This window comes from Pectinophora gossypiella, chromosome 23, assembly GCF_024362695.1.
Source record: "Pectinophora gossypiella chromosome 23, ilPecGoss1.1, whole genome shotgun sequence".
In the NCBI taxonomy this organism is placed as follows: domain Eukaryota; kingdom Metazoa; phylum Arthropoda; class Insecta; order Lepidoptera; family Gelechiidae; genus Pectinophora; species Pectinophora gossypiella.
In genome coordinates this window covers 9,363,404-9,375,590 of record NC_065426.1, presented here as the reverse complement: position 1 = coordinate 9,375,590, position 12,187 = coordinate 9,363,404, and the positions used below count along the sequence as shown (strand labels likewise).

The 12,187-nt window shown below is 43.0% G+C and overlaps 1 protein-coding gene and 1 long non-coding RNA gene across 8 annotated transcripts in view; one reads left to right on the top strand and one right to left on the bottom strand.

Annotated features, from left to right (window-relative positions):
• Positions 1-12,187, bottom strand: part of LOC126377645 (uncharacterized) — a 350,458-nt gene that overhangs the window by 18,368 nt on the left and 319,903 nt on the right. The window lies entirely within an intron of this gene.
• The window catches only part of LOC126377513 (protein lingerer-like), a 46,373-nt gene that overhangs the window by 9,267 nt on the left and 24,919 nt on the right, over positions 1-12,187 (top strand). For 4 of the 7 annotated variants that reach the window (XM_050025262.1, XM_050025266.1, XM_050025260.1 and 1 more), the window contains exons 3-17: positions 1,066-1,140; positions 1,871-1,993; positions 2,644-2,758; positions 3,041-3,187; positions 3,731-3,810; positions 5,796-5,876; positions 6,279-6,497; positions 6,831-6,911; positions 7,762-7,893; positions 8,544-8,660; positions 9,698-9,790; positions 10,320-10,401; positions 10,525-10,697; positions 11,182-11,271; positions 12,002-12,109. In XM_050025262.1, the coding sequence (XP_049881219.1) occupies positions 1,066-1,140; positions 1,871-1,993; positions 2,644-2,758; positions 3,041-3,187; positions 3,731-3,810; positions 5,796-5,876; positions 6,279-6,497; positions 6,831-6,911; positions 7,762-7,893; positions 8,544-8,660; positions 9,698-9,790; positions 10,320-10,401; positions 10,525-10,697; positions 11,182-11,271; positions 12,002-12,109 (1,716 nt within the window). The remainder of the gene's footprint in view (positions 1-1,065; positions 1,141-1,870; positions 1,994-2,643; positions 2,759-3,040; positions 3,188-3,730; positions 3,811-5,795; positions 5,877-6,278; positions 6,498-6,830; positions 6,912-7,761; positions 7,894-8,543; positions 8,661-9,697; positions 9,791-10,319; positions 10,402-10,524; positions 10,698-11,181; positions 11,272-12,001; positions 12,110-12,187) is intronic. The other 3 variants (XM_050025267.1, XM_050025265.1, XM_050025264.1) reach the window with 3 other exon arrangements.

Below are 12,187 nucleotides of genomic sequence, written 5' to 3'. Positions count from 1 at the left end.
TAAGATGATACGTGCTTCGGAAGGCACGTTAAGCGTTTGGCCCCGGTCACTATGTACTGATGTAAGTATATAGTTGTTACATGAGTCATGTCAGGAGCGTTTGGCGGCTCAATAATAACCCTGACACCAGGGTTGATGAGGTTGGTATTCCACCTCACAACCCACACGATGAGAAGAAGTTTCTGCAGTGTAGATGATATTCCGAGACACTGGAAACATTTAGAAAATGAAATTGCGTTTATTAATGAACCATGATGATAGTGCAAACGTACTTATAAGTGCATATTGTATTTTTAAAGAATCAGAAAGATTAGATAAGAAAATAAATAACAAATAATGATAATTATATTTAGGAAGACATAAAAATATTTAATTATCTTGTTTAATGTTATAACATAACAAATGCTTTATTGCACAAACAGGAAAAAACAAAATACAAAACAAAAGAGAAATAGAATGAGTACAATAGGCGGCCTTATTGGTAGGTAGCAATATCTTCCAGGCAACCTTTAAGTATAGGAGATATTGAATATTATGTAATTTAGCATGGGAATACTTGTACGTATAAAAACAAATACTCTTTCGACTACAACTACATAATAATACACATAATTATAATTGTTATAATAAATAAATATCACTACTTAAACTACTACATATACTATGGAAGAAAAGGAAAGGAGTAGATAGATTAATATAGACTTAGTGATTATTTAGAAGATATGAATGCATAGGATTAACTGTCTGAGAACTGATATTAGGCAGCTCAATTACTCAATTGTATAACAATATTTTATGTTTTTTTTTTAAAAAAAGAACGTCTAGGGCCCTGTGCCGAGTTTTTCTTGCAACTTCTTTTCCCTGGCTATACAGGTTGTGAGAAGCTGCAGTAGTTTTAGGCGGATGAGACGTTCGTTATGTAAAAATTGACGATTCAAAGTGTAACTATGTTACCTACTGAATAAAGATATTTTTGAATTATGAAGATGAATAGGAAATAGAAGTAAGGAAATGCGCCTTGACTTGCCCTTTAAATGACTCCAATGATGTTATTGTATTCTGCAGGCTACAACAGAACAACTTCGCATGGCTCACATGATCGATCGTAAGAATGAAGATGCGTCCGATGTGCGGAGGATGGTGAGTACATACATTACGTCATTCTTCTAACGGGCTTAACGGCCTCTGTCGTCCAGGGGTTTGAGCGTTAGGCTCACCGCTCCCGGGTTCAAATCCCTGTGGGGACACATCACGAAAATCACTTTGTGATCCCTAGTTTGGTTATAGGACATTACAGGCTGATCACCTGATTGTCCGAAAGAAAGATGATCCGTGCTTCGGAAGGCACGTTAAGCCGTCGCTCCCGGTTACTACTTACTGATGTAAGTTAGTAGTCGTTACATGAGCCATGTCAGGGGCCTTTGGCGGCTCAATAGAAACTTTGACACCAGGGTTGATGGGGTTGGTAATCCACCTCACAACCCACACGATAGAAGACGATTTTTTTAGATTTTACACACCTATTACCCCAATGGTGGTTCTCTCTTTGAGTTGGAAGGACAGACAGACAGGCAGTCGTTTCAGTAAAAAATCGGACCTGTCAAATCTTCAAGTTAGATGAAACGGACCCTGTAAGAAACGGGAGAACGGAGAGGATTTTATCGCTAACGACCCACTAGGGTCGATTATCTTTTTCTAATATAATGTTCTCAGATGACACCCTGAGCCGAAGCTCGCGCCTAGCGAGCACCCTCAGGTCTGTTGTCTTAAATTTTGTACCGGGTGAGAGCCCTCAGCGCTCCCCATTTGCAAATCCACATTAAGTTATGTGAAAAAAAGAAAGCTAAGGAGATGATGATGGTGGTTCCAGGTTCTGGAGCTGATGGAGATGACGTGTCGCACGGAGGAGGAGGTGTGCTCAGCGCTACACGACTCCGACAACGACATGGTGGCTGCTTGCAACCTGTTGCTAGAGGACAACCAGACTATACAGGTAATCTACGCACTGATCACTCAAGCGGCATACACCCACACAAAAACACACAGAAAGCTCGGTGAGATGTGGAACTTAGTTCACCTCGCGACTACCCCATTCACCCCGTTGAGATATATACATATTTTGTTTATTTATTTATATATGTAAAGCTTTTGTGCCGGACCGAACTAGTTGACCAGCTAGTTCCGCTCACATGTAACAGATGGCGCCATCATTTAATAATGCTGTCCTGAAGCGCGCTATCGAAGTTTACACAGTGTGACGCATATATACAACTTCCAACATAACATTGTTGGATCGACAAAAGACCTCGTTTTACACAGACACTACATGTCGTACACGCGCATCTACGTATATGTGTGTGACGTCTGACGCCCATACTTGAAGACTAAAGTGAGACCAAGGGGGGGTGAGGTAAACCTAGCTCAGACGCTGGTGAGAAGCGGAGAGTTACCGTTCTATATAAAGTGTCATACCTACCTTATTTATTCTATGATCATCGGAGTAAGGGGGACTGACTCACACTCGCACTTACGCTTATTACTTATAGTAAGAATGATGTTTTTGTAATGAGTGTTCGGGGTGTAATAATAGGCCATTACTAAGAGAAATACATTTGATATGAATATTGTATGTTTCATCTTCAGGGCGTGTGGCAGACCAGCGAGAAGAAGAAGAAAAAGCCCCCCGCCGCAGCTGGCAACGGCGAGGTCGAGCCTCCTCGCGAACACGACGCGCGCTCGCGCTCCGGACCACGACCACGTGAGTCATAATAAACTTTATTGATGACTAGCAGCCCGTCCCGGCTTCCTACGGGAGGACAATGGTGCTGATTCCGATTCACACCATCTAAGTTTATTTTGTTATACCTGTCATTTTCTTATCCGCCGACGAGGAAAGGGACGGATGATTGACCACTGTTAATTTTAAAATGAAACTTGATAATTTAGAACCATAAGCCGAGTGATCCCTCTCAGTATTCGGTACGGTGTCCCTAATATCCTGTATATAAATGTTGGTCCATTAAAGTTGTGTACTCCGCAGGTCGCGGCGAGGGCGAGGGCGGGCGTGGGCGCGGCGGTGGGCGCGGGGCCCGCGGGGCGCGCGCGGCTCGGGGTGGGCGCCGCCCCGCAGCCCCGCGCGCCCGCCCGCCGCGGCACGACCACAGCTGGGGCGCCGACGACGACACCGGTGCGTACGCCACACACGCACGCACTCGTACCCACGCACTCGGACCCACACGCTCGTACCCACACACTCGTACCCACATACTCGTACCCACACACTCGTACCCACACGCTCGTACCCACACACTCGTACCCACACACTCGTACCCACACACTCGTACCCACACACTCGTACCCACACACTCGTACCCACACACTCGTACCCACACACTCGTACCCACACACTCGTACCCACACGCTCGTACCTACACACTCGTACCCACACACTCGTACCCACACGCTCGTACCCACACGCTCGTACCCACACGCTCGTACCCACACACACGTACCCACACACTCGTACCCACACACTCTAATCCACACACTCGTAAAAAATTATTGCCAGTGACAGTTTATTTATTTCTTTAAGAACTAATTAAATGTATTATTTAATGTACACGCAAAAGGAATTTTCTCAGCTTGTGCTGTGATAGAGGCATGCATACCATCCATCTCTCGTCTTTGGTCATTTCTTTTTCCTATAATATTAAGTATGTCGTTTGCTCAGGTGGTACGACAGGCGATGCATTCCCCACAACAGAAGACTGGGACAACGAGGAGTGGTCCGGCTCGCTGTCAGACACCAAGGTATTTACTTATTTCTTTTGAGTCCTCGTGAAGAACTTCTTGTCTTGTAATGTAGGACCGGTACCAAACTGTACGCTTATTCGAACGTTCTACAACGCTTTGCTAAGCTACGCCGTTTCGTAAATAAGTTGACGTACCGGTAAGTCACAGAGACTGTAACCTGGAACTGAGAGCGCAGCAGTAACTGTCAGTACTATTCAGAGACGGAGGATAGGATTCCTAGTACGGCTTTGAAATAGACTACTCTGGGCGCCGTCCCACTCGCGTCAGACAGAGTACTGCGGAAGGCAAGAGAAACCACTGGCCTATTTTACCCTAAAAACGTAGCATGGAGAATGCTACACCGACAAGAGCGTGGCTCTTAAATTGGCCATGCTACGATTTTTTTATGTATTTGTTTTATAATTTATTTTGAAAATATAGTCCATTTTAAGGAACCAATTTCGCAATTTCGATATTTTTGTGTTTTATCAATCCTATCTATTTTTTAGAAACACTTAAAATTTCACCCTTGGTGACGTCACTAAAGCAAGAATTAAAAAATGCCTTTGCCTACAAAAAAAGCGTCAATATCAATACTGTCAGTTCAATACTGAACTGTCAGTGATTGTCAGTCCAATTCAGTCCATCTCGCCAAACTCAGATGAAACTTGTTGAAACGTTACTTTATGTGTACCTAATTACATATTTAAATTACATATAAAAATTACAGCAATAAATCACAATTATGTATGTATTTTTATGAGCAACTAGGTATAATTATAACACTTACATAAGAGCTTTCGCTCCTCTGATCTCCGAAATATTGTGGTTGTTGGAGTTGGTCATAAACTCTAAAATCATGACGTTGTTCACTCGCGGTAAATTACGAGAGTCGGCATTTTCGAAATTAGCTGTTCTAGTCGCCATCGCAATAAAGAATACAGACAGAAACAGAATAGCTTGTTGAATAATTTGAATATAACCTCATCAACAACTTGTGTCAACTATCAATACCACTTGTCATAAATGAACTTTTTGTAAGCAGGCAAAGGCATATTTTTATACATCTTGTTACAAAGGTCAAATAAAGGTCAATCATTTTAATAAAATATCTTCAAAAATACTGAAAAATAAAAAAAAGTAAATATAGGGAGTTGTTTCAAATTCATTTATCTCGAAATGGTTTTCAGCTTTCTGTACTTTTACAAAAACCGAGCATGGCCAATTAGTGTGACCGGTAAGTGACAAGACGCGTGCCGATTTATACCTTTGTACCACAGTAATAAAGGTCTGCAGGGCTAACATGCGCGACGTGATAAAATTATCGATATATTTGAGAGAGATGTATTTTGTCTAATTCAGTTATGAATTTAGGTAATTTATTGTATTTTTTATAGAGTGAGGGCCGGAATGTACAAATTTCAAATGGGAAGGGAGTTTGGCAATTGCGTTGCGAGGTCTTAAATTATTTGTTCCTGACGAAGTCATTTTTCCTCACCTTATGGTTGTCTGGAAGAAATCGCTTTAAGCGATAAGGCCGCCATTTCCCATGTACCTAGTTAAAGGTATCTCTCGAGCTCCTCCGTGCTTCGGAAGGCACGTTAAGCCGTTGGTCCCGGCTGCATTAGCAGTCGTTAATAACCACCAATCCGCACTGGGCCCGCGTGGTGGTGTTATTATTTAATACTGTGCTAGTCTTCTTCTTATCGTGTGGGTCGTGAGGTAGAATACCAACCTCATCAACCCTGCTGCATCAACTGTGCTAGTAAAAAATAATTAATCATTAATTTTACATATGTATAAATAAGTCCCCAACTCTGTCGCATTAGGTTATCCTGTAAAGACAGTTGTTGTGAGTGAAATAAATAAAAAAATAAAAAAAATCTTTTTATTTTGTTGCAATAAAGTGTATTTGTATTTTTTGTAAGTCGTTACGCCGCTTGTGCACCGTGCGACCGTGCATGCGATGTGGTGGCAAATATGTATAGTCTTTGTTTGTATTGTGTGTGCAGGTGTTCACGCCGAGTGTGACTGCGGCTGCCGCGGCGCCGGAGCCCGAGCCCGCGCTCAACGTCAACACCAGGGTGAGTTGCTGATATTCTACGTCTTCAGAGCGTTGTGACGTCATGACTCACCCCATAGATTTACTACTACCGTAGATTGAACATCAGCGCTCAAAATGTGGGACGCAATGTTCCTGTTAATATAGCGACGTAGAACTGACAACACGGGGAAGTGCAAAAATAGAAGCTTAAAGCGAAAAAAGAAGTATGGATCATCATATTTCTAATAAGTAATGACATTGTGCATGTTTTATAGTATAAATTGATTGATTGAGAAAAACCTTTGCATAATATAGAGATAAATAACAAAGAGAAATACCACTTCTGCTCTCTACGTCTATTTTCTACTTTTAATAATCTTACAAAGGTCTGGCCAGACTATCAAAACGCCACGATTCTTTATAGTTATATATTTTCGCACAGGAGGACTGGGAGACTCCCGAAGCGAACGGGTCAGGCGAAGCCCACGTGCCGTACAGCTACCCGGCCGAGCTGCCGCACGCCACCCACGCCACACACGCCACACACGCCGCCCACGCGCCGCACACGCCGCACGCCGCGCATACGCCGCACGCCACGCACGCCGCACACGCCACGCATGCAGCGCACGCCACGCAGCCGCCGCATCTCAAGCTCATTGAGGTAACTTCTTACATTATCACGTGCCAAAGCGGAGTCCCGCATGCCTCGCGTACAACGCACGCAATACACGCAAGGCATGCCACGGCCGACGCATTTCAAACTAATTAAGTCCTAAGCTATCTCATCAAGACTATCATGATATATTTGACATACGAATTAAGGCCGATTGCACATTGAATTAGACTGTCTAAGAGTCTCAAGGCAGGTCACCTCATTTACGAAAAAATAATCTAAGAGCAAGAAAGAAATAACGGTGTTTTGAACTCAGCAAGAGTAAAATTAACTTCAGCAGTTTAAAATGGTGGATTAAAAATAAAATTGTTTATATTCCAGCAAATGAGTACGGCGAACAATCACGCGCACTCGGACGCGCCCGCGCCGCTCGACTCGTACCGCTCCACGCCGCACCACCAGGTACTTGTCTCTCATTTATATTCTATATATGAGTCCCCCATGTGTCAAACATGAGTCCCTCATGTGTCAAACATTAGTCCCTTCATGTGTCAAACATGAGTCCCTCATTTGTCAAACATAAGTCCCTCATGTGTCAAACATTAGTCCCTTCATATGTCAAACATGAGTCCCCCATGTGTCAAACATGAGTCCCCCATGTATCAAACATGAGTCCTTCATGTGTCAACCATTAGTCCCTTCATATGTCAAACATCTGTTACCTATGTGTCTTAGTTAAGCGAGATTTTGACTATACGAGTACTTTCGAACTTGAAGCGCTAATTCGAGTTAAATTGTCGATCTCGTAGATCGATGTAGAACTGGCGGGTTAAAAAGGCACATCGAAACATTTCCCCTAAAAAAGCAATATTGCAACTTGACATTTGCGCATATAAAAGTAAGTGCGCGATGCAAACTTCGATTCGAATTGCTTCGATGTGAGATGAATTGTGTCGTTGGTCCCGGGCTACTAGCCTAAACACCTCCACCAACCCGCATTGGAGCAGCGTGGTGGAGTATGCTCCATACACCCTCCGGTTGAGGGGAGGCCTGTGCCCAGCAGTGGGACGTGTATAGGCTGTTTATGTTATGTTTATGTTTTGATGCTTCGATGTGGCCTTTTTAACCCCCCTGATCCGCGCTCGGATCATGGTTCTGTGGTTTTTCGAGCGCATCCAGTCCGATAGTAGTTGTATAGTTTTGTCCGGCCAAGTTAATGCCATCTGCGGCAAATCTACAATAAGTCACGTCAAAAAAAAAGTTGTATAGTAGTTTGGAGTAGCAGCATTGAAGGCGTATGTTTGCCCAACAGCCTATGGGTATGTCGGGCAGCCTGTCAGCGGCGCAGTCGCAGTACCTGTCGCAGCTGGCGGCCGGCCAGTACGCCTACAGCGACCCCGCGCAGCGCAAGCCGCAGCGGGCGCGCGTGCCGCCGCCCTCCAAGGTACGCCTCCAGCTCTACATCATATACATCCAACCCTAACTTACAGATACAGCCCAAAAATAGTTCTTGGTGCTACACTAGAGTTTCGTAAATTCACCCGGGAGGAAAAAAGAAGAAGAAGCCTTTCGATAACGAAAACAATACCTATACCTTATTCTAAAAAAACACTTCATTCAAATATATCTTTTAAAACATTTCTTTCGCAAATAATCTTCTTCAAAACGTCCCTCTCGTAAATGATTTTTTCGAAAATATCCCTCTGGTAAATTATCCCTTTGAAAAACGTCCGTCTCGTAAATTATCTCTTCCGATAACATTCCTCCAATAATAATTGATGTCTTTCATAAACGTTCGTCTCGTAAATTATCTTCTTCGAAAACATTCCCGTGTATCACCTTTGAAAGTATCCCTGTCGTAATTATCTCTTTCAAAACGTCCCACTCGTAAATTAACTCTTTCAAAAACGTCCCTCTCGTAAATTATCTTCTAAATTCAAAAACACCATGATTATCTTCCTAGTAGCATGTACCTCCTATGTGTTGCAATAAAAAGTTACTGGTTGACTTTATCAACAGATTCTGTTGTTGGCGGTAAATTGTATGTATTCAAAACGTCCAAATATATATATATATTTTTAATTATGTCTGTAGATCCCGTCGTCGGCGGTGGAGATGCCTGGCGGCGGGGGCGAAGGCGCGATGTTCCTCGACGTGCAGTTCGGAGCCCTGGAGCCCGACACGCTGCAGGACGCGCCGCTGCCTAAACAGGTGACATATAGTCATTATTATTTTTATTAGCCCACTTTTAAATATGGAGTGGAACAACCTCCGTGGTCCAGTGGTTGAGCGTTGGGATCACGATCCGGAGGTCTCGGGTTCGATTCCCGGTGAGGACATATCACAAAATATACTTTTTGGTCCCTAGTTTGGTTAGGACATTACTGGCTGATCATCAGATCCGAAAGTAAGATGATCCGTGCTTCGGAAGGCACGTTAAGCCATTGGTCCCGGTTACTACTTACTGATGATGTAAGTAAGTAGTCGTTACCATGAGCCATGTCAGGGGCATTTGGCGGCTCAATAGTAACTCTGACACCAGGGGTGATGAGGTTGGTACTCCACCTCACAGCCCACACGATAGAAGAAGAATATGGAGTACAATAGGCAACTAGTAAAAAAACATACTAACTAGTTAGTGGTGGGCTCAGTTTTCCGCATTTAGACTCGTAAGGGCGGTATTAATAAACTAACCTCAGCTTCGAGACTGCTCTCAAGATCATGTCAATGTGACAGTTCTTGTATAAAAACAGAGACTTGAGCATGGTCTTGAGGGCAGTCTCAGCTGAGATTAGTTTATTAATGGCCCCGATTCCTGCAGACACCTTTTAATTTTACTTTAAGTTATATCTGTCATTTTCTTACTAATTACGTATAAAGGCGTCCCTTTCCTTACTAATAACAGTTACAGATAATTAACAGCTCTTAATTTTAACAAGAATGAGTAAATGAATGAATAACCCGGGCGAATCAAAAGGTATCTCGCTGGTATGCAAACCGTTCGACGTGTGCTGTCAACATAATTCTGGGGGTTATTGGCCAATGTAAAATTTTTAAATGGTTGTTTTAGATTTGTCCTTAAAATTGACGTGTGTTCCATAAATTTTATGCTTGTACCAGTCCCTTTCCTTTTCGGCGGATAAGAAAATGACAGATATAACTTAAAATAAAATTAGATGGTGTTTACAAGAATTAGCACCAATACCTCCCTAAGAATAAACTGACTGACAAAACATAATATATTCCAGCCGACGTCACAAGCGGAGACCCAACCCGTGCCAAGTAGCCACGAGACAACGACTGAAGCCCCCAGCAGTAGCTATCCTACCACTAACAGTATGGTGAGTTGCCCACAATATCTTTAACAACACCATATCATTAACTGGCGACCCGCCCCAGGCTCGCACGGGTACTGTATTACCTGAGGTCGCAACTACCTCACTCCACCACTACTACCACCACTACTACTACTGAGGTCTACTAGGTGTCTGAGGTCGGTAACTTTAAAAATAAAATGATGTCAACTCAGTATTATGTAGGGCTAAAATGCGCAAAGTGATAAACTTATCCGTCGATTCAATAAATTTTATCAAAATCGGAAAGTTTGTTTTTTTCCCTAACATGCGTGCCACGTGGTTTTGTTCGTATTTCGACAGAACGACATTACTTATTTGGGTTCGCATATTAGCACCCATCGCCAAAACGACATACTAATATCGTTAGAATCGATAAAATGACCGTGACAAAATTTTATCAAGTTGCGCATCTTAACCCTGATGGTCAGTATCATCCTTTAAAGTTTTCGTTACGATGCCTCTTACACCCTGTATGAATGACGTGTAAAATTTTGTTGTTTTTGTTACGTTCCAGTTAAACGAGAGTTTATCTGTAGTGGACACAACGCCGACTAGTCAACCCGTCACCACTGAGAGCATCGTCACGAACAGCACAAGTAAGTTAACTTTTAGTTCCTTGACTTCCCTATAAGACACGACGTTAACCTTTTCTTTAATCTGTTCCATGTGATTTTAATTGTAAATTGTAAATATTTATAATCTGTTTGTTTTTGTTCCAGCGTCATTAGAAAAGCAACTATCAGCGGGCATGAAGCAGCTGTCAGTATCGGGTGTGTCATCCGTGTCGGGCGTGTCGTCCGTGTCGGCGGTGTCGGGCGTGTCGGAGGCCAGCGCCGCGGCGCCCGCGCAGCCGCCCGCCAGCCTGCACTACACGCAGCACCACAGGCCCAAGGTACCTCTCACGGAATACATGAAAGAGGATGGAACGGCCCTAGCGCGCATTTTCTATGTGAAACGCTGTCGCCGGTTCAACCAAACCCTTTTACTACTACTTCAGCAAACAGATAACTACGATAGCTCTACTGCTTCTCAAATTCCATAGCCACTTTACTGGCAATGTATATTTTATGCGATAGGCTGCAATTTTATCATTATTTTTCGTAAGATACTGCATACAATAGTATTTTTTATTTGAAAATAAAGTTGGCTTATGTAGTCAACACTAGCACGCATAATGGGTCATCTTAGAGTCTAAGGGTGGTATTAATAAACTAATCTCAGCTTTGCGACTGCCCTCAAGATCACGTCAATGTGACAGTTCTATAAAAACAGAGACTTGAGCATGGTTTTGAGGGCAGTCTCAGCTGAGATTCGTTTAATACCACCCTAAATACGGAAAACAGAGCCCACTAACATAACATAACATGTGTCCGCAGCAGACAGTCGGCCAGCAGCAGAACGTGTACGCTCACCACGCCGTGTCGCACCACCCGCCCGTCTACGGAGCCAATGTGTATGCGCCGCAGGTAACAAACACTACGCTCATCACATTTTTTTTAAAGAAAACATACAGCTTATATAAACAACACGTGTACAGGGAGTTAGTGACATCGCATCGTAACGAATACTGAGGGAGATGGTACAGACCATGATTCTACATTTACGATGGAAAATTCCATATTAACTCAGAATAATGAGTTGAATCACCCCCCTCAGTATTCGTTACAATGTCACTTACACCCCATACAACTACAAGCTATAGCCATACAAGTACATATGGGTGTTAGTGACAGCGTAACAAATGCTAAGGGGGATGATTCAGACCATGTTTCTGAGTTGATATCAAGTTGAATTTCCTGTCGAAAACTCATGAAAATTGTAGTTATTTAACTTAATTGGCTACTGTACTGTCTAATGTGTGTTATATCAGGGTGCTAGTGACATCGTACCGAAAACTTTGATGGATGTTTCAGGCCATGATTCTAATTTGATATCAAGTAGAATTTCCTGTCGGAAAAGTATAGAACTGAAAATAATTTAAAAACACTAAAATTCAGAATCATGGTCTGAGCCATCACCCTCAGTATTCGTTACGATGTCGCTAACACCCATATGCACTTGTATGGCTATAGTATGTACTTGTATGGGGTGATATCAGGTGGAATTTCTCGTCGGAAAATTCTTGATAATTTTAGTGTCGTGCCCCTCAGTATTCGTTACGATGGCGCTAACAGCCTGTATATTTGTTATTCGCAGGTGAATTCAACGAACGCGTCGCTAACGGGCGCGTCGGCGATGTCGGCCACAGCGTATCCTTCCAGTGTGACACTCACTCAATACCAGCCCATCATCAATTCATACCAGGTTTGTACACATAAATAAAACACATTCTTCTCCCTAGCGTTACATAACATAACATTCGAAACATTAGACGGCCTCCGT